This window comes from Amblyraja radiata, chromosome 1 (assembly GCF_010909765.2).
Source record: "Amblyraja radiata isolate CabotCenter1 chromosome 1, sAmbRad1.1.pri, whole genome shotgun sequence".
Classification (NCBI taxonomy): Eukaryota; Metazoa; Chordata; class Chondrichthyes; order Rajiformes; family Rajidae; genus Amblyraja; species Amblyraja radiata.
In genome coordinates this window covers 48,276,270-48,302,918 of record NC_045956.1, presented here as the reverse complement: position 1 = coordinate 48,302,918, position 26,649 = coordinate 48,276,270, and the positions used below count along the sequence as shown (strand labels likewise).

General features: G+C 38.8%; 1 protein-coding gene across 3 annotated transcripts in view; it reads left to right on the top strand.

The window, feature by feature from the left end:
- Nucleotides 1-26,649, top strand: part of hook3 (hook microtubule tethering protein 3) — an 80,294-nt gene that overhangs the window by 38,765 nt on the left and 14,880 nt on the right. For 2 of the 3 annotated variants that reach the window (XM_033021396.1, XM_033021388.1), the window contains exons 8-17: nt 1,722-1,805; nt 11,963-12,126; nt 15,888-16,028; nt 17,542-17,743; nt 21,446-21,556; nt 21,904-21,988; nt 22,107-22,176; nt 23,015-23,155; nt 24,749-24,836; nt 26,494-26,499. In XM_033021396.1, coding sequence (XP_032877287.1) covers nt 1,722-1,805; nt 11,963-12,126; nt 15,888-16,028; nt 17,542-17,743; nt 21,446-21,556; nt 21,904-21,988; nt 22,107-22,176; nt 23,015-23,155; nt 24,749-24,836; nt 26,494-26,499 — 1,092 coding nt within the window. The remainder of the gene's footprint in view (nt 1-1,721; nt 1,806-11,962; nt 12,127-15,887; nt 16,029-17,541; nt 17,744-21,445; nt 21,557-21,903; nt 21,989-22,106; nt 22,177-23,014; nt 23,156-24,748; nt 24,837-26,493; nt 26,500-26,649) is intronic. The other variant, XM_033021403.1, reaches the window with a different exon arrangement.

Sequence of the window (26,649 nt, the reverse complement as noted above, 5' to 3'; positions counted from 1 at the left end):
TAAGAAACATTGCTTACACATGGGTTAAACTTTACTCAGTCTAATCTGTAAGAAGATATAAGATTATTTTATGCCCCCAAATTAATACCTAGATATGTTGTTTTGGTATTGTGCTAATGCACCCAGTTCTTCACTATATATCCTGATTCTTAATGTGGAATTGCACATCTTCTCTAGCTTGCTCTACCAACTGGGAACCATGATGACACATGAAATTTCTAGCCACATTTACTGGTCCTATATTTGTGGTCCTAGCATATATCTCTAATGATTTAATAAAGTAATGATTTAATGAAGATAAGTGGTCATTATTGATTCTCCCTAAGGTTCTTATTGTTCTGCTTCACTATCTATTTTAGGCAGAGCATTAAATCCCCTGCTTCTCATCTAGGTCAGCTGAATCCAGACAACTTACCGATGACATCCCTGTATTTAATGACCTTATGGCATAATTAATCAGATCTCCCTTTTGCCTCCTTTTCTACTGTCATTGTCCATTGTTGGGGTCTTTATAAGTTCTTTGTTAGTGCTCTGAGTTGTATCAAAATGATTGGTTGCCTGATCTCCCATGGCAGATGCTGATGCCATGTCTATGTCCTAGGCAAGCTCCATAAGAGCAGTTTGCTCAATGTACTAAATATACTTTGTAATATACTAAAGATAAAGCATCTTCATCATTAGAATCAAAGCTCAACTATGATTAGGGCTGCTGTTTTAGGTGGCACAAGGTCCTGTGTAAGATTTCCAGGCGTGTAGAAGATTTGTGCCTTGGCTGGTTATCTCTTGGCTTTTGTAGATGCCAGTTCTTGTTCCTCTAGCTGCAGCTATCCACAGATGCTGTATGCTGCTCCTTAGCTCTATTTGCCCAGTAACATATGATTGTTGACAATCACAGTGTGGTGGCAGTCCCTGTAAAAATAATAATGCTACTTGCTCTACTTTCATCACTAGTCCCAAGGTGATCAAGTCACCGTTTCTGTCAGAGATATGGCAAAATTGTTAATGTTTCAAAATAGCTCCCATGAGCATCAGCCAACTGCTCTTCTAGCTATTGAAAACATGAATGTGATCTCTGGAATAGATTATTTAATTGCCACATCACAGCCAACATGAATTGTTGCTGTACCAATACCTATGCCCTATACATAGGAAAGTACAGAGACCCTGATCTTGGAGTTTGCAGATGAGTTTGGAGGAGTGATAATTTTAAACACCAAACAATAGTCGAACACCAGTAGTCAAACTGTATGTGTTCCTTTCACCCAGATGGTTCAGAGCAGAGTGGAGAACCAGTGGAATAGCATCTGCTGTTGACTGTTATGGCGATTGGCAAATTGAAGCAGATCCAGATTATTTCTCAGGCAGTAGTTGATTCACCGCATAATCAATCTCTTGATGCACCTCATGCTGAATGGTAGTCATTGAGGCAGATCACCATGCTATTCTTGGCATAGTAAAACTGTGCTGTCTGAAGTGTCTTGAGTGATATTTAGCTTAACTACATGCCAAAACAAATTATTTGTCTATTATCATCACCTCAGCTCTAAGGGTTTGAGTCTGACACAGAAAACTAGAAATGTTCGTACATGGAGAAGTTCTTTGTGGCATATATACTATTTTGCTGGGTTACAAGGTTCATCATTGGATTACCCATGCAGAAATAGCTATTGGTTTACTATATCTAGGAATGTAAATAAGTCTTTTGCCATTACTACTTTCAGTTAAAGAAAACAACTGAAGAGCTCAATGAAGCATTGGCAGCAAAGGAGGAGATTTCACAAAGATGCCATGAACTGGATATGCAGGTACGTCTGAAACATTCAATTAGCCTATTTGTATAACTGCTCTGGAATTGATAGTATCTTCAATTGGCACATATGAGACCTGGTTTAACATCATATTTCAGTAAGTCCATTGTTCCTAAAACTGCAACAACTCAGGCAGGTCCCTTGCCACTATTTTCAAGAGCAAGGATGGATACTTAAAGTGGCCCAGTTCACATCAGCTTCCTGGGAATAAGTTTTTAAAACACACTTTTCATAATGTGTACCCAGACCAACATTAATAATTTTGGTATTGGCTTTTTATTGTCACGTGTACTGAGATAAGGTGACACAGCAGTAGTTACCCTTTGGCTAAAGAAATTCCACCTCAAACCTGATTGCACCCAAAGTTGTATATCGGATCATAGTGTTGCAAGATTAGGAGCTAGATACAAGTATCATTTGTGTGAGAATTCTGACCATGTCAAGCATTCAGATGAAGTACAACTGCATCACTAGAAACTTCCTTGAGCAAAGTGATGTTGAGCTGGGGCATTAGTGGATCACATTCCTCTGTTAAAGCTATGGAGATGATATCATTTATAACCATTAAATCATTTTGGTGTTATGGGTGGGGAAAGCTATATTTTGCTATTCTGGATTCTCCCCTTTAACTTGCCAAATTAAACAAGCAAACGTCCTTTGCTGCTCATGATCCATATCCCTCCATTCTCTTGTTCATGTGCCTGTCTAAATGCCTCTTAAACATCATTATCCTGCCTGCTTCAACCTTCATCTCTTCCCCCCCCCCCCCACACTAAACACCTGACAGTGCATTCCAGGCATCTACACCTCTCTGTGGATTAAAAAAAAGTTCCCATGCACGTCTCCTTTAAATTTGGCCCCTTTCACCTATGCCTTCAATGTTCTGCCCATGCGGAAAAAAGCGCCTAACCATCTACCCTATCTGTGCCCCTCATAATTTTATAAACGTGCATCACATTTCCCCTCAGCTTCTGATACTCGAACGAAAACAATCAAAGTTTGATAGACCAGTATTGTTAGTGGGAAAGGGGAAGGAAAATTAAAGGTTTTTTTACACTTGTTCAGTTGAAGAGATGATTTAACACATGAGGTAACAGGATAGAGACTGAAATTAAAAGGAATTGAATAGATGTATCTTTCAGTTTCCAGTTATCTAATGAAATAAATGGCGTTGTATGCCTTAAGGCACGGTCGTAAAGACTGAAGATTGGCCTATAAAGTATTCAAAAGGGAACTGCAGATGCTGGAATATCGAAGGTACACAAAATTGCTGGGGAAACTCAGCGGGTGCAGCAGCATCTATGGAGCGAAGGAAATAGGCGACGTTTCGGGCCGAAACCCTTCTTCAGACTGTAAAGTATTTCTTTTCAAGAAGTCACAGCCAACTGGGCAATACATCTTACTTGATGTAATATATCAAGTCAGGAAAATAGTGAAATTGCTTAAAACATCAAGATGAAGCAATCAGATGCAACCTCTGAAGATTAGCCCATAAAATGTTTATTTTAAATAAACAGTCATAGCCAACTGGAAAATCACACCTTAATGTATTTAATATATCTAGTAAGGGAATTGTTTAAATTGATAACACATGTAGATGAAGAAAAAAATAATCAGATATAGTCTCAGTTTAGAAGGAAAGTTTGACTTGAGAAACCCAATAGAATTCCTGGAGGATATGACCCAGTAGTTGGGTGTTCATGGAATTTCATAAACCTGCAAACTATTAGGAAAGGTTTTACAAATTAAAAAAAAAAAATGCATGGTATCTTTTGAGGCAAATTATGTTGGAGCTGACGGTGATCATCAATCACGATTCATCATTCAAGAATTAGGGTGGTATCTTGTTCGGTTGGGCAACTGGGCCGAGGAATGACAAATGCAGTTTAATTTATACAAGTGTGAGGTGCTGCATTTTGGGAAGTCAAACCAGAACAGTTCTTCATAGTGAATGGTGGAGCCCTGAGAGTGTTGTAGTACAGAGGGACTTCAGGAAGCGTAGCAGTACACCTACCCCAGGTTGCATTGACGGAGCTGAAGTAGAGATGGTTGAAAACTTCAAAATCCTATGAGTAAATATCACCAATAAATATCACTTCCCCTGGACCACCCATATTGAAGCAAAGACTAAGAAAGCATACCATTGACTCTACTTCCTAAGAAGGCTTAGGAAGTTTGGCACATCCCCAACAACCCTCGCCAACTTCTACAGATGCATCGTAGAAACCATTTTATCTGGATGCATAACAGCTTGGTTTGGGAACAGCTCCACCCAAGACCGCGAGAAATTGCAGCAAATTGTGGACACATCCCAGACTATCACACAAACCAACCTCCCTTCCTTTGACTCCATTTATACCTTATTCTACCTTGGCAAGGCCAGCAGCATAACCAAGGATGAGTCGCACCCTGGCCACTGCCTCCTCCCCTCGCCCGTCGGGGAAAAGGTATACAGTAGAAGTGTGCAAACGCACACCTTGAGATTCAGGGACAGTTTCTTCCCAGCTGTTATCAGGGAACTGAACCATCCTATCGCAACGAGAGAGGAGTCCCGAACTACTATCTACCTCATCAAGGACCCTTGGACGATCTTTGATCAGACTTTACTGCCTTTACCTTGCACTAAACATTATTCCCATATCATGTACCTGTACACTGTGAATGGCTCAATTGTAATATATTGTCTTTCAGCTAGCTGGTTGGCACGCATCAAAAGCTTTTCACTGTACCTCGGTACATGTGGCAATAAACTATACTGAACTGATAATTTCCTGAAAGTGGCATCTCGGGTAGAAGTTGGAACAGCAGTAGGAAAGATGCCATTAAGCTGGAAAGAATGCCGGGATTTAAGAGGCTGTGCCATGACTTGAGGGCCTGAGCCCAGGGGAGAGGATGGAAAGGCTAGTACTTCATACCTTATAGTGCAAAAGACTGAGGGATGATTAGGTTAAGGTGTTTAAAAATCATGGGGAATAGAGAGGGTGAATGCACAGAGTATTTTCCAATCAAGATTTAGAGAGGAGAAAGATTTAATTGGAATCTGAGGGACAACTTTTTCCACAAAGTGGGTGGTGGATATATGGAAGGTGTTGCAAGAGGAAATAGCTGAGGCAGCTACAATAACAACATTTAAAAGGCACTTGAACAAGTAAATGGATAAGAAAGGTTTCGAGCGATACTGTCCAGGCGTGGGCAAATGGGACTGGCTTCGATGTGGCATCTTGATTGGCATGAAAGAATTGGGTCGATGAGTCTATTTCCGTACTATATAACTATGACTATTAGTTGCGTCCCAAAAAATCCCCAGTTTACTAACATTCACTCTGCTCGTAATGAAATTTTCTCTAATCTTCTTGGAATGAAATTCTCACTATCATTGTTGTATCTTGTCTCAAGATTACTTTTAGTATGAATGATTCAATGGAACTTTATTTAGTCACCTTGAATATACTATACATTGCAAGGTTAACTACGCCAGTTACATTTTAAAACATCACGGTTTCAAATTAGATTTCCTGATTATAGATCTTTTGAAAGCATAGTGAATGGATATGAGGGTTAAGGTCAGCAGTTTATTATGCAAGTTTATTTGTCATAAACTGAGCTTCATCCTTTTATTTCTCCCTATAACAGCAGATCTGCAGATACAATGATGCATTCTAGTTCAAGTGCATCATGACAAAGGGTACTTTCATATAACCCTAATTTTCCTTGGTTTCGGCAAAGTTGGGATGCTATGTCTTTTAATTATCTATGGTGTACAACGCCCTCCATAATATTTGGGACAAAGACCCATCATTTATTTATTTGCCTCTGTACTCCACAATTTGAGATTTGTAATAGAAAAAAAATCACATGTTGTTAAAGAGCACATTGTCAGATTTTAATAAAGGCTATTTTTATACATTTTGGTTTCGCTACGTAGAAATGACATCAGTGTTTATACAATGGCCCCCCATTTCAGGGCACCATAATGTTTGGGTCACAGCAATGTCATATAAAATAATGTAGTCATGTATAGTATTTTGCTGCATATCCTTTACATGCAATGACTGCTTGAAGTCTGCGATTCATGGACATCACCAGTTGCTGGTTGTCTTCTCTGGTGGTGCTCTGCCAGGCTTGTAATGCAGCCATCTTTAGCTTATGCTTGTTTTGGGGGCTAGTCCCCTTCAGTTTTCTCTTCAGCATATAAAAGGCATGCTCAATTGGGTTCAGATCAGGCGATTGACGGCCACTCAAAAATTGACAATTTTTTAGCTTTGAAAAACTTTAGCAGCATGTTTGGGATCATTGTCTCGCTGTAGAATGAACCTCTGGCCAATGAGTTTTGAGGCATTTGTTTGAACTTGAGCAGATAGGATGTATCAATACACTTCAGAATTCATTATGCTACTACCATCAGCAGTTGTATCATCAATGAAGATAAGAGAGCCAGTACCTTCAGCATCCATACATGCCCAGGCCATAATACCCCCACCACCGTGTTTCACAGATGAGGTGGTATGCTTTGGATCTTGGGCAGTTCCTTATCTCCTCCATACTTTGCTCTTGCCATCGCTCTGATATAAGTTAATCTTCGTCTCATCTGTCCACAAGACCTTTTTTCCAGAACTGTGGTTGCTCTTTTAAGTACTTCTTGGCAAACTATAACCTGGCCAGGGGCGGAAAACCCGGGGGGGGGGGCAGAATGGACACGTCCCCCCCCATGTTTTGAGAGGTGGGCGACATCCCCGCCAGGTTAACCTGCCTGGGCTTGCGGGAAATATGGCCAGCGCGGAGAAGCAGCGCTGGTGTCCCGTCAGTCCAGACAGGGCTGTAGTTAACCCGGTGAGACAGGCAGTTGAGCTGCATTTAGCGCTGGATTGAGCCTCCGAAGCCTCGCGCGCACGTGTGTGAGTGCGCATGCGCGCGCGGCCGCCAAAAAATTGTGTCCCCCGTCCCCTCCATGTTTTGATAGTGAGTTCCGTTCTTGAACCTGGCCATCTATTTTTGCGGCTAACCAGTGGTTGCATGTTGCCACACCTGTATTTCTGTTCATGAAGTCTTCTGCGGACAGTAGTCATTGACAAAGCCACACCTGACTCCTGAAGAGTGTATCTGATCTGTCGGACAGGTGTTTGGGGATTTTTCTTTATTATAGAGAGAATTCTTCTGTCATCAGCTGTGGAGATGTTCCTTGGCCTGCCAGTTCCTTTGCGATTAGTAAGCTCACCAGTGCTCTCTTTCTTCTTAATGATGTTCCAAACAGTTGATTTTGGTAAGCCTAAAGTTTGGCTGATGTCTCTAACAGTTTTATTCTTGTTTCTCAGTCTCATAATGGCTTCTTTGACTTTCATTGGCACAACTTAGGTCCTCATGTTCAGAAACAGCAATAAAAGTTTCCAAATGTGATGCAAAGACTGGAGGAAAGACTAGGTGCTAAGAGCTCTCTTATACTTGCATGAAGGAGGCATTAAACATACCTGAGCAATTCCAAACACCTGTGAAGCCATGTGTCCCAAACATTATGATGCCCTGAAATGGGGGGACTGTGTATAAACACAGATGTAATTTCTACATGGTGAAACCAAAATGTATAAAAATACCCTTTAATAAAATTTGACAATGTGCACTTTAGCCACATGTGATTTTTTTTCTATTGCAAATCTCAAATTGTGGAGAACAGAGGCAAATAAATAAATTATGGGTCTTTGTCCCAAACATTATGGAGGGCACTGTATGGTTTTACTTGTACTGCTCATTTTCCTCTCTGCTGTCTCCTGTTTGATAATACATTTTAATCTCTTTCACATTTGCCTTACTTTGAAGGCATGCCTTTCTCAAGATGTGATTACTAGACTGAGATTAGAGTGCATTGAACTAGAAGAAAGGGTAAATCTATTCTTTATATTTTCAAATTGTAGCATGCAGCTGAAGCAATGTATTCACACCATTCTTATGAGATCGCTAACTAATAATGCTTTGGTTGCCTGTGGTGTTTGCATTTTATCTTTCTGAAAACTTATTGGATGTTGCTTTTAATAATGGCTGTAGCTCAAAAGAAAACCAGCTGCATTTAACAATACACCTTGATAATGTAAGGAGACAGAAGGAGCGCAGGATAGTGCGGAGGTTGGATTCAGAGGTCCTGCCAGATGTAACATTAGGATTTTATTCTTACTGTTTTCCCCCCTCATCTGACAGCTTGTCGAATTGATGAACTGTTGATTCTAGAGGGTAGCATTCTAGACCATTGAGCCTTCTCTGCTCGCCACACAGTGGTCCATTTTTCAAATTCAGTGCCTGTGATATTAAGACAGCACTCTTCTCATTTATCTAAAGCATCAGTAAATAACATCAAGATTCTTTGGTTGGGCAGGAGTATGAATAATTCATCTTAATGCTTTCAGTACAATATTTGTTTGCTTTTGTATAGATAAAAACAAGAACAGGCATTCCATTGTTGTAGCGGGAACTTAGAAGTAGTAAAATATAGGTGGCCTCTTTCTGAAACAAACTCAGCAAAGATTGTTCACCTCTGCAGATCATGTTTCTGTCCTATTTGTAGATTTAAAAAAAACACTGACCAGTATTTGAACAATTATTTAAAAAAAAGACAGGAGGTACAATAGAAGAAAAAAATTGTGAGAGAGGGGAAGGAAAAGATGTGATAACCTTTCAATAGCTTGTTTCTGTGAGTCACCTTGCATTTAGCACACATTTCCTTGCTAATACACATGACTAGTTCATTTGAGGTGGCCTTTTTAACTGAGTTTCTAGGTCAAGCAATTCCACCCACATGTAATGGGAACAGTGTTTCTAACTTTATATTGATCGATTTGATTAAAATAATAGTTCATGGGAGAGAAATGTGAGATGAGGTGGAGATGCAATAGAATATTATAGAAAAAAAGTATAGCATAGGAACAGACGCTTTGGCCTACAATGTCTGTGCCAAACATGATGTCGTTAATCTACACTTGTGTCTGCATGTGAACCATATCCTTCCATTCTTTGCATATCTATGTGCCTATCTAAAAGCTTCTATAAATGCAACTATCATATCTGCTTCCACCACTGCTATCCATGGCGGCGTGTTTCATGTACCCACCACTCTGTAAATATATATATTTTAAATAACGTTTTCAGCACATTTCTTTTAAACTTTCTCCTCCAACCTTAAAGCTATGCCTTCTAGCCTGGGAATGAATCTAATCCAGGCAGCCTTCTGGTGAGCTTCTGAACTCTGTCCAAAGGGAGCTATGGACTTGGACCTCAAGTTCCTTGCACATCAGCGCTGTTAAGGGTCTTGCCATTATCGTATACTTTCCCCTTACATTTGACCTTCCAAAGTATAACACCTTGCATTCTACCAATCGGTGGTAGCCAGTGCCATCTTCTTCGCTGTCGTATGCTGGGGCAGCAGGGCGAAGCCCGCTGACGCCAATAGGTTTGACAAATTCATCAGGAATGCAGGCTCCGTCCTGGGGCTATAGTTGGATTCATGGGAGGTGGTCTTGGAGGGGAGGATGCTCCTCAAACTGTGGAGCATCTTGGACAAGAGAGCTTGTCCCCTCCATGAAACACTGGTCAACCCAAGGAGTACCTTCAGCAACAGACTGGTTCGACCGACATGCAGTACAGAACGCCACAGGAGATCCTTCTTCCCTGTGGCTATCAAACTGTACAACTCCTCCTGCTTCTGTCGTGGGATAGACTAACTCCCCTCCCCCTTCCCCGCCCCCCCTCCCAATCTATGCACATACCCAATGCTTTCCACTCGTCACTTTAATTTCATGTAATATGTGTTTTATGACTGTTGACAGATCAATTACCCTCCTGGGATAATAAAGTTCTATCGTATCCGAATTTGCTCAGAATAAATACCATCCACCATTTCTCCACCCATATCTATAACTGATTTATATCCCGCTGTATCCGTCAGCAGCCTCCCTCACTGTCCGTAACTCTACTGATTTTAGTGTCATGTAGACACTTAATAATCAACCCATCCATATTTACATCCAGGTCGTTTAACCATTTCACAAACAACAGAGCCTAGCAGATCCCTGGGAGCACTGATGATCACAGATCTCCATCTAGAATAAAACCTGTGAAACTTTAGAGAAATGCAAAATCTGCAGTTAGGCAAAAGATCATTTTCTGTCACTGACATTATTTTAAAGATCTTACTAAAACTGGGTTAGAGTCACAGGGAATCTGGCTGAGCATGAGGAAACTGAATTTCACATTTACACAGCATTTTTAACATGGTGACGTACAGTATCTCCATGTGTTTCATAGGAGCACATTCAGGTGGAAAAATGGGTGCCAATTGGTATTCCAAGTGCATCTTTATAACGGAGATGTAGAGAACTCTCGAAATTTTATTCCACAGTTTAGGATTTACCCTAAAGCAAAGCCATCAATGGCAGCTCAAAAGAGGTACAAGAAGTCGGATTTGGGGATACGCAATTTTGCAAGGTTGAGGATGTGGAGATGGGGAGAATCAAGGTATACTTCAGCAAGAGCAAAACGAATGGTTAGTTTTGCAAAACTATCCTGAAGTTGATGAAAACCGGCTTAGTAAGTGTGTAGAGAGTGACGCACACTTACTAATAATATGTATATACTTACCTGTGAACTAGATTATAAGGACTTCCAGATTAGATAGTACACATTAGTGGTTGAACATTATAAGGCAAGTAGTTCCAAGAACATCTAATTTACCCTGGGTTACCAAACACAATAAACTCTTGTTTTAACAGAACTCTTTATACCGGAATTCGGTTATAACGAACTGAATCTGTTGTAGACCGAGTTTGTTGTTTCACGGAATGACCACTAGGTGCATGGAGCAAATTATGTTTTTGAACCATTTTAACTTAGTTTAGTTTAGAGATTCAGTGTGGAAACATTGAGTACGTGCCGACCAGCAATCACCCATATCCTGCACACCAGGGACAATTCACAGTGTGTAGAATAGAATTACTGAAGTGCTTCTATCTTTCCTCTCAAAAAGCTAGTGCAGAGTTTAGTTTAGAGATACAGCGCATAAACAGGCCCTTCGGCCCACCGGTTCCGCGCCGACCAGTGATCCCCGCACATTAACACTATCCTACACCCACTAGGGTGAATTTTTACATTTACCAAGCCAATTAACCTACAAACCTGTACATTTTTGGAATGTGGGAGTAAACCGAAGATATCGGAGAAAACTCATGCAGGTCACGGAGAGAACGTACAAACTCCGTACAGACAACACCCGTAGTCGGCATCGAACCCGGGTCTCCGGCGCTGCATTTGCTCTAAGGCAGCAACTCTACCGCTGCACCACCATGACCACAGTGGTTCCACCTTTCCTCCCACATTGCAAAGACAAAGACATTTTGACAGTGTGGGTTTACCCTGGGAGCCATGGTTTTCCATTCCTCCCAATGCAGATAAAGCTGTTGACAGATAAAACAGGAATTTAATTATCAAGGGTAAAAGGCTTGTGGGAGAGTATGATTTGGATGTACTGCAAGATTAATTTGGTTTGGCAATTGCCTATTTAAAACATTAAAATTAAATTTAAAAAAAAAACCTTTCTTAGCCCACAAAAGAAATGAAATATACAAACATTCATGCCCTTTTTTTTTTTAACAAAATAGCTCTTATGGACACTTTAGGTAGCAGAATTGCTGATGAATCAGGTAGTATGGTAGAGCAAGCAAACTCAAATCCATCACTTTAAAATTATTAAATATCAAGTTGGTGTGAGTCTAAACTGGAAATTCCTATTGAGGAGGTCATTTATAGTTGACTCTGTCAATTAAAAATATAATGGGAATGTAGACGCAATTTACATTAAAATACTTTAGTATTATCAATTAGTTGGTGTATCTCCAAGCATAGACTCTAAACTTCCTTCCCTAAGCATTCACGTGTTTCAATCTCTCAACTTTTTTTCCATTAAGGCATGGCTTTAAATCAGATCCTCAACCACCGTCTTGGAACATCATAATATTTCAGTTTTTGTCTCGTCACACTGATGAAAAGTCTTGGGCGATTTTCCAAAGTGAAGTTTTTGCTATTTTAAGAAAAAATAAATTGTTTAAAATATATTGCGTAATTTACATTTCTGTAGACGATCAAAAAAAAATTATATTTATTTCTGTCAATTTATGCAGGTTGCAGCTCTGCAAGAAGAAAAAGGTAGTTTATTAGTAGAAAATCAGACCCTTATGGAGCGACTCAATCAGTCTGATTCTATTGAAGATCCCAACAGCCCAGCAGGACGTAGACACCTCCAACTGCAATCGCAGTTGGAACAACTTCAGGAAGAGACTTTCAGGTACATGTCAAAAAATGTTGTTGGTCTTAAAGCTAGCTAGTCTGTCCCTAGAGAATCTCCAACTAGCCGCAACATGCAACCGCGTACTCTGGACTTTCGTACCGTACACCACAGCACAGAAATTGAGTATGTATTGGAGGTCAGATGCATGTACAGCAGATCTCTGGCCCATTTCTGGACACATCATTGAGTTCAGCTAGATTGATAAATTGATGAACTAAATGACTTGTTACAATTTGTTCCTGCTCCACCAGTGTTGTTCCAGTAGATGTTACATATAGCATGGCCCTATTCATTTAACCTGCATTGCACAGGATTTTTAAATTCATTTCTTTATTATTATGGATATTTATGTTTTTAATACTTGGTGGGTTTTTTTTAAATTTGTTTTTAAAAAGTTCATTTTGGTATTCTTGTATTTAGTTATTCTGACTTTCAAAACATCAGAGACGTTTGGAAATAGTGTAAAGGCTTTCAAATGTCAGGATCTACCAGAAGGACAAATGGGTCTGTAGATCAGGGTTGAGGGAGTTATTGAACTTCCTGTTATTTCCCATGCATGTTTAGCGACAGTGGTGAAACATGCTGATCTTCACTTGCTATAATCCCCATTACCAGAAAATGTCAACATTGTAGTTCACAACAGCATCTTTAGTGTTAGGGAGAACATTGCCAAATTGCCCAGCAAACAGTGTTGGAGCCGACACTTGAAACCAAAAGGCATTCACAAAAATTTATTTAGAGATTCTTTTCACATTGACACGATTACCCAGTGAGTTCTTTGGATTTTGTTTTTGCAAAGGGGTCCGCAAAGATGAATTTGGGTGCAAAACTGAGATTTAAAACTATTCTATTGTTTCTATAACACCGATTCGTCACATGATTGGATTTTGCAGGTAATGATTGAATTGGGTCAGCAGATTTTCAGTCACACCTCTGACGGTACAATATTCCACAAAGTAAAATGCAAGAAATTGTTGTAATAAGGTGATTTTAGTTGAGTCTGGCACAGACAATACTGATGCAGCAAATGATTCTGCTTGTTTACAGAATTATTGAATGGATAAATCAAATAGATTTAGTTTGATGCTTTAAGAGGGTTGCATTGCAATATGGAGTGACTATGGGATTTCTTCATTACTAACTACACTGTTTTGGCACTTTCAGAGGGAACTATGTACTTGTATCCCAAGGGCTTGCCATTAAATAACACTCCCCAGGGCCCAGCTATTCTCTGTGTGTGGTTTAGGGGCCTGATTTTAATACTTGACGGCCGTCAATTACGCGACAGGCCGGCAGTGACTGACGCACAACGGTCGCGCGCGTCGTCACCCGTCATCATGCGCCTTCAAATATTTTACCTGCTCTGCCAGTAGAATTAGTCAACGTATTGACATCATTTGTTAAGTGAAACATTGATAAAATTATTGTCAAAGCTGGAAAAATTCATTTACTTTTAAACTTTCTGAATTACTCCCAACAAACACAAAATTGTATTCCATTATAGCAGTTTGAGGGTTTGAACCCAGCTTAAGAATTAGTCTGCAAATTTTTTTTAAAATTGTTAGTAAAATTGTTGGTGGTTATTTAAAAAAAAACTAATTTGGTTACTAGTGTTCTTTTAGGATATAAAATCTGCAATCCTTACCTGGATGTTAACTTTTGAAACATCCTTAACTAAGGATGTTTCAAAAATACTTATTAAGGTGTTACTCTGAAGGCATTATTCTGAAAGCATTGATGCTTACGGTGTAATTATTTTCTCATTGTGGCTGACTGCGTATGGGCGGCGCGCGTCACCACGCGCTACACGTACGAGGTCAGGACGCCTGCGTGCGACTGCAATGCGTACGCGATACGTCACGCCGGAGGCGCGTGAAGATTTTGTGCCCTACAAAATCCTGGAGCGCCGCACGATACCGTGTGCAACTCCATACCCCTCGGCACTTCTCCATGCGACTGTCCCGCGCGGCCCACAAGCTACCCGTGCGTCTCAACGCGATGACGAGGTCGCATAAATGGCGCGCAAATGACGGCAAAGTGGGATAGGCCCTTAAATTTACAAAATGCAACACTTCATACCTGTCTGAATTAAATTCCATTAGTCACTCCCTTTCCCCCTGTCCCAGTTGATCTAGATACTAATGTAACCTTAGAACATTACCTTAATTGTCCACTATATCATCAAGTTTGGTGTAATTTGCAAACTTAGTAATCATGCCACAACCTACATTCTCTTCCAAATTTTTAATATATTTGATGGACAATAAAGGACCCAGCACCAATCTGCTAATTTTCTTGTATGTACTCCTACATCCATCATATTCCATGGATTTGCCTGATCCTAACTGCCAATACTTGGCATATGCCTCTTTCTTTTTCCATAAGGGAGCCACAAAATCCCTCATCACTCACACCCCACCAGCCTTGTCCTTCACTCTAACAGGAATATGCTGGCTCTGAAATCTTGTAATCTCACTTTTAAAAGCCTTCCACATGCCAGACATCCCTTTACCTGTTAATATCCTCGCCTAATTAACCTTTGTATGTTCCTGCATAATGCCATAAAAAGTAGCCTTTTTTTGAGGCTGTAGATTGAGGATGACTCCTATCCTTTTCCATAACTATCTGGAAACCAATAGAATTATGCAGACTGGTCCCATAAATGTTCCCCCACAGACGCATCAGCCACTTACCCAGCCTTGGAGGAGGTGAAGATTGCTGACTCCTACACTAATAATGCAATCCCGTACTCTAATACTATAGAGTGTGGGCAGTTTGAGGTTTACGACCATTACCAGATAAAAATATTCAAAAAGTAATTGGAAGAGAGACTTAAATAGGCTCCATATCTGGTTCTGTTGCTGGGGAGCAGAAATGGCTAACTCTGTCCTTTCCTTCTATAGATGCTGAGTTCCTCTAGCACTTTGTGTTTTTCCCCATTCTTCAAACTTGATATTACAGTTTAGCTTAATAAGCAGAGAGAAAACTCTGAAGGAAATATGTTTATTGTTGGAGAACCAAGAACCCATAATCTTTGAGATATGAATGATTGCAGATGCTGGAATCTTGAACTAATACAAACTGCTGGAGGAACTTGAAGTCAAGAGTGTTTAATTGTCGTATGTACCAACTGTGCAACAATTTTTACTTGCTGCAGCTTAACAGGCCTGTAAACGCAATAACACATAAATAAATACAGAATCATCAATAAATCAATGACTGTAATACAAGGTCACCAAATAATGCAAAACCAAGTGTGATCAAAAATACAGTCCATAGAAGCTCATAGTTGCTGATGTTAACATTGTGCAGTATTCAAAAGCCTGATGGTTGCTGGGAAAAAGCTGTTCTCGAACCCGCCATCCCTCCACAGATGATCCCTGACCCGCTGTTCCTCCAGCACTGTTTTTACTCATTTTTATTGTTATTGACTAAATCTTTATTATTGCTGAATATATAGAATTTTAATCCATAATTTGTAATCGGGTCAATTTGTTGCAGTCTTCAAGATTAACTAAAATATTTAATAATAATAATAATAATAATATCTTTTATTGTCATTGCACATAAGCGCAATGAGATTTGGTATGCAGCTTCCATCCGATGTCATAACTTAAATAACTAATAAAATTTAGATTTAGATACCCCAAGAACATGGTTTGTAAAAAGAACATTACAACAGTAAAATAGTCAAAACAGTTCAAACAGACTAAAGTGCAGATGTAAAGGTTAACGTTCAATTTATATGATTATTTCAGGCTGGAAGCTGCAAAAGATGATTATAGGATTCGATGTGAGGAACTGGAGAAAGAACTTCTAGAACTACGACAGCAGAATGAAGAACTTACGAGCCTTGCAGAGGAAGCCCAATCTTTAAAGGATGAAATGGATGTCCTGAGGTATTCTCATTTTTTTAAAATTGTCTATCCACCTTTCTCTTTCCATAAGACCGGAAGACATAGGAGTAGAATTAGTACATTCTGCCCATCGAGTCTACTCTGCCATTCATTCATGGCTGATTATTTTTTCCTCTCAACCCCATTTCCCTGCCTTCTCCTTGTAACCTTTTACGCCCTTCCTAATCAAGAACCTATCAATCTCCACTTTTAAAATACCCAATGTCTTGGGCTCCACAGCTGTCTGTGGCAATTGATTCCACAGATTCACCCCTCTGGCTAAACAAAGTTCTCAGCAAACAGGCCATTATTAGGTGTGTGTTAAGTGAGAACGACAACAAACAATAAGACTCAACAAGACTACTTTGAAGCTGATATGACTTGCGGACTGAGCGGAGGTGTTCAGCGAAACAAATCTGCACCTGTACCTCTTCCAACTTCATCTACTCTATCCACTGTTTCAGGTGTGGACTCCTATATATTGGCAGGACCAAGTGCAGGCTCAGCGATCGTTTCGCTGAACACCTCCGCTTAATCCGCCTAAACCTACATGATCTTCCAGTCATTAAACACTTTAATTCCCCCTCCCATTCCCATACTGGCCTTTCTGTCCTGGGCCTCTTCCACTGTCAGAGTGAGGCCTAATGCAAATTAGAGGAACAGCACCTCATGTTTCGCTTGGGCAGCTTACAACCCAGTGGTACAAATATCGACCTATAACTTTAAGTAACCCTTAAATAACTTTCCCTTTCTCTCCATCCCTCCCCCATCCTGATTTAATTTTATATTTGTATGCTTTGTTGTCACCTTCCCCTAGCTAATAATGATCTATTCAACATTTTCTTTGGAACTTTGTCCCCTTTGATATCTTGTTCTTGCACCTTTCCTTTCCATATCTCTGTGTCTCCCTCTCCCCTGACTTTCAGTCTGAAGAACGGTTTCGACCCGAAACATCAATCATTCCTTCTATCCAGAGATGCTGCCTGTCCCGCTGAGTTACTCCAGTAGTTTATGTCTATGCGCAGTACAATGATGGATACACTTGTGTGATCAGCAGAATCCTCTGGTCAGTTGCTGAACACAATGGAACATCAGAGTTGTTAATTGAGCTTACACTAGAAAGAACACCAGAGCTGTTCATTCAATCTATAAAGTTGAAATCCCAATTAACACATTATAATACTCCATTCCTTTATAGACCTAAATAGTTACCAACGCCACCAGATGTTTATCAACTGAGTATCAACAAACATACGATTAATGTTTCCGTCTGATGTAGTTCATGGAAGCATAATTATAATACCTGACTTTGGAAGGTCATTCTTAACCTGCATCATATATCCAAAGATTTCATAATTTTTAGACATTTTCAAGCTGCTTGAACAACAATTTGCCATTTCATTGTTCCAAGAAACTATTGGCAATGCATTAGACAATGCAACAAAATTAATTGCAGCCTGGTATACTTTGAGGCCAAGAAAGTGTGCTATTTAAATAAAACCACTTTTTGTTCCAGGCATTCTTCTGATAAAGTGGGTAAATTGGAAGGCATGGTGGAATCATATAAAAAGAAGCTAGAAGATCTGGGTGACTTGCGCCGGCAGGTGAAGCTCCTTGAAGAGAAGAATACTATGTACATGCAGAACACAGTCAGTCTGGAGGAGGAGCTACGGAAAGCAAATGCTGCACGAGCTCAACTGGAAACATACAAGAGACAGGTGTGAAATTGCAAATAATGTTGAAAATATGAATGAGAAGCAGGAATCGATCATATTTTCCTTTGAGCTTGCACTGTTTTCAGTAAGATCATAGCTGATTCAGTGCCTCATCTACAGTGCCCTCCATAATGTTTGGGACAAAGACCTATCATTTATTTATTTGCCTCTGTTCTTCACAATTTGAGATTTGTAATAGAAAAAATCACATGTGGTTAAAGTGGTTAATAATCGCATGTGGTTAAGGTTAAAAAATCACATGTGGTTAAAGTATCAGATTTTATTAAAGGGTATTTTTATACATTTTGGTTTCACCATTTCAGGGCAGCATAATGTTTGGGACATGGCTTCACAGACGTTTGTAATTGCCTCTTTAATGCAGGTATAAGAGAGCTCTCTGCATCTAGTTTTGCCTCCAGTCTTTCCATCACCTTTGGAAACTTGTATTGCTGTTTATCAACATGAGGAACAAAGTTGTGCCAATGAAAGTTAAAGAAGCCATTATGAGACTGAGAAACAAGAATAAAACTGTCAGAGACATCAGTGAAAACCTTAGGCTTACCAAAATCAACTGTTTGGAACATCATTAAGAAGAAAGAGAGCACTGGTGAGCTTACTAAATGCAAAGGGAATGACAGGCCAAAGAAGACCTCCACAGCTCATGACAGAAGAATTCACTCTATAATAAAGAAAAAAAGCCAAGCACCTGTCCGACAGATCAGAAACACTCTTCAGGAGTCGGGTGTGGATTTGTCAATGACCACTGTCAGCAGAAGACTTCATGAACAGAAATACAGAGGCTACACTGCAAGATGCAAACCGCTGGTTAACTGCAAAAATAGAATGGCCGGGTTACAGTTTGCCAAGAAGTACTAAAAAGAGCAACCACAGTTCTGGAAAAAGGTCTTGTGGACAGATGAGATGAAGATTTACTTATATCAGAGTGATGGCAAGAGTAAAGTATGGAGGAGAGAAGGAACTGCCCAAAATCCAAAGCATACCAACTCACCTGTGAAACACAGTGGTGGGGGTGTTATGGCCTGGGCATGTATGGCTGCTGAAGGTACTGGCTCACTTATCTTCATTGATGATACAACTGCTGATGGTAGTAGCATAATGAATTATGAACTGTATAGACACATCCTATTTGCTCAAGTTCAACCAAATGCCTCAAAACACATTGGCCGGCGGTTCATTCTACAGCAAGACAATGATCCCAAACATACTGCTGAAGCAAAAAAGGAGTTTTTCAAAGCTATAAAATGATCAATTCTTGAGTGGTCAAGTCAATCACCCGATCTGAACCCAATTGAGCATACCTGAGGGGGACTAGCCCCCAAAACAAGCATAAGCTGAAGATGGCTGCAATACAGGCCTGGCAGAGCATCACCAGTGAAGACACCCAGCAACTGGTGATGTCCATGAATCGCAGATTTCAAGCAGTCATTGCATATAAAGGATATGGAACAAAATACTAAACATGACTACTTTCGTTTACATGACATTACTGTGTCCCAAACATTATGGTGCCCTGAAATGGGGGGGACACACTATGTATAAACATTGCTGTAATTTCTACATGGTGAAACCAAAATGTACAAAAATGGCCTTTATTAAAATCTGACAGTGTGCACTTTAACCACATGTGATTTTTTTATTTTACAAATCTCAAATTGTGGAGTACAGAGGCAAATAAATAAATGATGGGTCTTTGTCCCAAACATTATGGAGGGCACTGTATTTTGCCAAATGATGATCATATCTCCCGAACCACTTGCATATGTTTAACAAAAAGCATTCAAATCTTTCTTAGCTGGAAATCAATGTCAATGAAAATGTTCCTAAATAGGCCTTTTTTCTAGATTTGAGCTAATCACCAAGAGTATACTGCCACCATGGCACTGTCCATCTATTCCAGAACCTTGTGTTCTTTTAAACTACTGTGAATATGGCTCAAGCTTCCTCAGTGACTCTTTATGGAATATCCCTTAATCTCTAAATCATACTTACAAATCTGCATTTTGGGAGGTCACGTTGCAGTTTGGGAGGTCATGTTCCAGTTATATAAGACACTGGTGAGACCCCATTTACAATATTGTGTTCTGTTTGTGGGCACCATGTTATAGGGAAGATATTGTCAAGCTTGAAAAGGTTCAGAAAAGATTTACGAGGATGTTGCCAAAACTAGATGGTGTGAGCTATAGGGAGAGGTTGAGTAGGCTGGGTCGCTATTCCTTGGAGCGCAGGAGGATGAGGGGTGATCTTATGGAGGTGTACAAGATCATGAGAGGAATAGATCGGGTAGATGCATAGAGTTGCCCGGAGTAGGGGAATCGAGGGCCAAAGGACATAAGTTCAAGGTGAAGGGGAAAAGATTTAATAAGAATCCGAGGGGTAACTTTTTCACACAAAGGGTGGAGGGTGTATGGAACAAGCTGCCAGAGGAGGTACTTGATGCTGGGACTATCTGATCATTTAAGAAACAGATAGGTACTTGGATTGGACAGGTTTGGAGGGATATGGACCAAGCGCAGGCAGGTGGGACTAGTGTAGCTGGGACATGTTGGCCAGTGTGGGCAAGTTAGCCAAAGGGCCCATTTCCACACTGTATCACTCTATGACTCTGTGACTACAGTGCACCTACTCCATTGGCAGAATATCTTTCCACAGGAATCTGTACTCCAAACATGTTGTCAGCAAGATTTCCTTAATTTAGAACTCCATCCCATGAAGAAGGTCACCGTGCCACTTTGATTCTTGACTGTTCGCTGTCCCTTCTTGTTTATCCTCTGCTTCCTCTGAACCAGTGCACCTGGATTCGTTTGAACCGAAACCTTTACTAGTTTCTTATGAATTAATAATATTCAACTTTTTTGTTCTCCCTGGCAGAGTGGTCAACGTCACATTTTCCGATTGTTCCCCCTTTTGCAGCTTCATTCCAACTGGCATAATCTTTCCATGTTCCTTTGCAGAGACTTTGTATCCTTTTCACAGTTCACTTTCCCAGGCAGCTTCATATCATCAGCACGTATGATATGTTGCATTCTGTATTTTCATGCAAGTCATTTATGACTTTTACGAAAGTAATTTATGGTCAAATATTGTGAGGGCCCATTACAAATCCTTAAGTCAGGTCACCAATAACAGCCTTTCCAACCTGAAAATGACCTGGTATTTCCTTTTTTTAAATTGTCCTTTAAGCAATTCTTTATCCCTGTTACCCGCAACTCGAAGGCAATTCAAATTGTATCCATTTTATTTTTGTGTGTCATCTTCTGAAATGCCGTGTGAAAATCCACATTCTAATTCCCCATTATCAGCCCTGTTAATTGTATCCCTCAAAATCTGGTAAGCAAGCAAGATTTACCCATCAATAAACCATGCTGATGTGGCGAATCAGTTTGTGTATAAAATGGAGAAAATAGAGTACTTTTCCTATCCTTTGTATCTTAGTAATGACCTTGTTAATGACGATGATGATGACGACAGTGGTTGATAGTATATGCTGTAGTTTCGTGATTTTATTTTGGATTTTGGATTTTGGATTTTGACAGTGCAGTATTTTGGCTTACTTTTGACTTTACCAAATATTTGTACAACAAACAAAATAAAATCACTGTGCCAGTTTTGCATTGTCATTTGTTGGATTTCAAAAACAGTGAATATAATAAAATTTCCAAATTGTACAACATTTCATTAATGTAGGTTGTGGAGCTTCAAAGTAGGTTGTGTGAAGAGTCAAAAAAAGCAGACAAAATGGAGTTTGAATATAAAAGATTGAAAGAGAAAGTGGATACCCAACAGAAAGAAAAAGAGGTTTGTTTCTTTTTATCATTTTGTTTGAGATTTCACTAATAAATTCTGACCTTTGTATTATATTTGGAACTAAAATCCATTTGTGATAAACCAGATTTTTTACAGGCTTCACGTTAGTTTTGCAATTATTTTTATGCACGTTTTTCTCTTTCTAACCTAACTCTCTGGAATTGTAACAAACAATTTCTGAAAAATTACTTATCAACATGCTTGGCATATTTCCAAAAATGAAAAGTACTCAGATCTGGGGAATATGAATGTATTTTAATCTTTACATGGTAGCAAAGTATTGTAATATTTTGAATCTAAAATATATTCTGTAATATTTGTATAACAAATATTTCTAGAGATTAAGAACAGAGAGAGATTCTTTAAAGGAGACAATTGAAGAACTGCGATGTGTTCAAGTACATCAAGGCCAACTCACTGCAGGTCTGTAATAAAAGTTTTATTTGCATTTTGCTTTGTATTGGTTGCAAAGTTACTAATGTATTTAATACATAATAAAATCCTGATATTATAACATTGATAATCTTAATGTTTCCCAAAGGACTTATTCCAATGAACAGTCAAGAGGCATCAGATAGTTTAGCAGCAGAAATAATAACCCCTGAAATCAAGTAAGTTTAAAAGATTTATCGAATTTTTCAATAATGAGGATAACTTATTGCAAAGGCAAATATTTTGATTATATTTGGGCTGCCTGTCAGGATTGCTGCATTGCTGTTTCAATCATTCTTATAGCAGTTCAGTAATGTTTATTTCAGAATCTTTCATCTCCATCTTCTTTTCCAAATCACTTTTATGTTCCATTTTGGCATTTTTGCCCTGTTTGTAACAATGGCTCATGGATTGCTTGAATTATATGATTACTAAAGATTTCTTTGTATAATGAGCATGCTTGTGAGTTGTAATCATGTATACAAAACTGCTTATACAAAAACCTGTGGTAAGTGGATATGAGTTTCTTCTGTTCTACCCAGCCTCTTTACAAAAGTCACTGAAGATGTGAAGGTATTAATGATGTGTGCATCCTATTTAAGCCCTCTCAGATGAGGTTTTATACGAAAGTCTATTGGATGAATTCTTGAGGTCAGGTGTTTTGAGCTTAGATAAGTTTACATAGAATCTTTAAAAACATGTTGCACAAAATAATACGAGTACAAGATAAATATCAAGTAAAAGGGTAGGTATCAAAGTACAGATTTCCATGGATAAATAAATAGATGAAAACTAAATGGAAATTCAGAGTGGAGATCTATAATAGAGCTATGATTAACAATACCAAAGATAAACCATGAGGAAAATAGAGAATGCATTGAGGAAATGAAAAGAACCAAAAGAAAATGTGCAAAAAGCATAGCTGATAATGTAGAAGGAAATAGCTTATGAGAATATAACTGCCTTAAAAATGAATCTTCAGTTTGTCATTTTCTTAAATCTCTATCCATGTTGTAGGGAAAAACTTATCCGATTGCAACATGAAAACAAAATCCTGAAGTTGAATCAAGAGGGATCAGATAATGAAAAAATAGCTTTACTGCAAAGTTTACTGGAGGATGCCAATAGAAGGGAGAGCGAACTAGAGACAGAGAACAGGTGAGACACAATCCAACAATGAATACTTTGATTTAATATATTATTGTGACACATGCCTCAAAAGTAACTTATTCATAACAATCCAGTAAATAAGGATGGAGCTGTATAGTTGCTCCTAGTGAACAAAAACCCATGGTGCATGAGCAAATGAATACAAGGTAAGTTGTATTAATGCTAATTTCATTGAACTGTATCATATGGTGATAGTTGAATGGGACATTGTACATAGAGCACAAAGTAATGAAGCCAAAAGATGTCATGTATGAATGAGAGTTGTTCAATGAGAAAAATTGATAATGTATGCTTTATTGGTTTGACATTTTTCTCCAGTTTGATTCAGGTATTTCACTTCTTCTAAAGGATACGTTTTGTTTTCTAGAAATTACAATTTCAAAAGGAAATAAGCAATAAGTTGTAACTGTTAGAAAATTACTGGTCATACGTTATTGAAGAATGACTTGTGAATGCTAGTGGTCTGGAAAGGCCACATGCAAAACCAGCAGCAAGCAGTGCAATGGGGAGAGTTTATTGAAAATAAAGCAAAGCTTCTAAAATCTAGTTTTTGATGGTAGCCAAGTTCTCTCCATGCACTTTGTAATAATAATTAAAATGTTGTATTTTTAATCATGTACTATGAGGAAATAATTAGGACATTAAGCACTTTTGGAATGTGTTTGTTGAGAATTATTTATGTGACTTGCAACATACCTTGGAATGGAGATGCAGATGTTCATAATATCATGAACATGCTAGAAAATCCTTCAGCATTCTGGCCTGTTTGGTTAATGGGAGGAAGTTATGGGCAAGTTTACAGGAGCAGAGAACTACATTTACTATGTTGGTTAGACTTCTGATCTATTATGCCTCAACAAACAGCAAGTCTGTCCTTCTACTCCTTGGACAGTCCCTCAGGACCAAGGATGACTTGCTCCTATTGCAGCTCTGTGGATGTGGAGGTGGCTGAAACAAATCATGCAGGATCTACATACTCTGCCACAGGTGGGGTCAGTGGTGTTTGATGGAGCATTGGATGGGTAGCTTGGGATGTCAAATGACCTCTACGTGTTCCTGTTGCTGAGACTAGGGCTGCCGAAGATTCTGATGTGCTAGTTTGCGAACATCCTTAAAGTTGTTTCTCTGACTCTTCCTGTAACTCTCTTCCTGTGTAGTAATTCAACGTACACTGCTCACTTCAAGAGTCCAGTGAAGGTCAATAGAAGTTGTAGCCTGTCCATTGAAGTGGTTTGTGTGAAATTAGAACCTCGGTGATTGGGATGCTGACTTTGTTTATCAAGTCAATTGATTTAAAGGATTTTGCAGAGACATTATTGCTAATATTTCTGCAGTTTTTTTAGGAGCACACTGTAGATTTTCCATACATATTTCAACTAATGGTAAGTCAAAAATAGTTAATTGGCTGCAAAGCACTGTGAATATCTACACTAATTTCATTCACCCTGCAATTCTACCCACAAACCCGTGAGGTTCCTGAAAGATCACCAAAGGTAAGTAAGGATAGTGCCTTGAATGAGGGAAGCAATTGCATCTCTGTGTAAAGGTAACTGATGTCTTTAATTTCTTTTTGGTTACAAGGCTAGCCAACCAGAGGATATTGGAAATACAGTCACAGGTTGAAGAACTTCAGAAGGCATTACAAGATCAGGGCTCGAGGGCTGAGGATGTGAGTTACCTACTCGGTTCAAAAGTACATTTGATAACATTCTTAGTGTAATATCATGCTCAAGCTGCATAAATTATTTTTTAAATAACCAGTTAACAGAATTATTTTCAAATTGCTCAAAAACGTTTGCCTTTGCCATTTTGTTTGTGTCTCCAGTTTATTTTCTCCGCTTTTTCAGAATCCAATGTCATTGCAGCATGTCGGTTGATAAAGCAGCATCACCCTTTTATTTTGCTGCTCATTTTGCCTTTCTAGTAATAGGTTATAAGAATGGCTTGGTAACATTGGAGTAAGAAAAACATTTACTTCCATTTAAATATTTGAATTAGACTTGTGTACCTGGGAGCTGAAGTTTGAAGCAGGGAAATTTCCATACAACTATCTGACTGCTGTAAAAGGAGATAGCTTAATGATGGCAAAGTAATACTATTATTCACTAACCTGTGACGTACAGTAGAATTTTTGATATTCTACTTGCTCTTTGCTATCAAACTAGATATATTCATTATACTTTCAGTTTTGCATTTAAATTCAAGCAAAAATAATTGAAATATTTGCATAGAGCTTTATTTACATCATTGATAAAAACCACTGAATAAAGAATGATGACTGTGTGCCCTTGACGAAAAGGAGGAACATTTGTTTTAATTCTATAAAATTAGTAATGAACTTGGGTTGCTTTTAAGTACATGATGATTGGGCAGCATTGGTAACCTATCATTATGAATGCTATATGTGTCAATTTTAGGAAATGTCAAACAAATGGTGCAAAATGGAAATGGGGCACAATATAGTTAAAGGTACAGAGTACTGACATTTTTTAAAACAAGAACAACTTTTCGAAGAAAGAATATTTTCTGATGTATTAAATATCTGATCTATTAAATATTTCTGTAAGATGGGAACTGTTTGCAGAAGGTTCCAGAACTTTGGAGGGAGCAGTGGAATCAGGTTGAGAGAAATGCTTACAGCATCATCACTGTAGTCCTTGGCTAAACGTGAGTTAGTTCCAGCTGGCCGCCTCCTTGTGTTCCTCTGACAATAATAATCCGTTCGAGGGAGCTTGTCTCTCAATTTAAAACTTTGAAGTAAAAAATTGATTTGCCTTCTTATCACCTTGAAAATATTTATGAGTTTAACAAAAGGGTATTACTAAGTAATTTCTGCATTCTTAAACAGCTTTATGAAATTAAAACAGGGAAATAAGTTTCTATAATGGTTTGATAGAAATGTTAAATCTTGAAGCAACATTAGAAAACGTTCCCTTTAGATTTTCCTTTGTGTTCCATTTGTTTCAGCTTTAGTCAGAAACTCAGATGCTGCTCCACATAATAATCAAAAATGGCAGCCTGTACATTTGTTTCATTTCTGTAAATATCATTTGTGTTTTAGTGTGGAAACTGGAAGCCACTCATTTGCTTGAAAACAATGTGGATATTAAGAGATATGTATGAATAAAGTTCTCCAGATCAGGAGAGATGATGGAGCTGCTACTGATATCAGCTGCGAAGACAGACAAATCATTCATGTGCTACAAATTAAGAGGCTTAAACTTTTTCTCGTTCATCTGTTACTGAAGAGTTTCTTCTGCTGGCTGGATGTTTTTGCTTCATACTAACATATTATCTCTGTTTCTTGCCATGGCCATCTGCTGTAGGCTATTGTGAGTATGCCTTCTTTTAAATAACATTTTACCTTGCAAACTGCCAGCATTTACTAATATCAAATTGAAATGCTGAATTTGCAGTAAATATGCCGTTGCACTAATTAAGATTGTATTTAAATACTTTGTTCACTGTGTTGCATTTGGAAC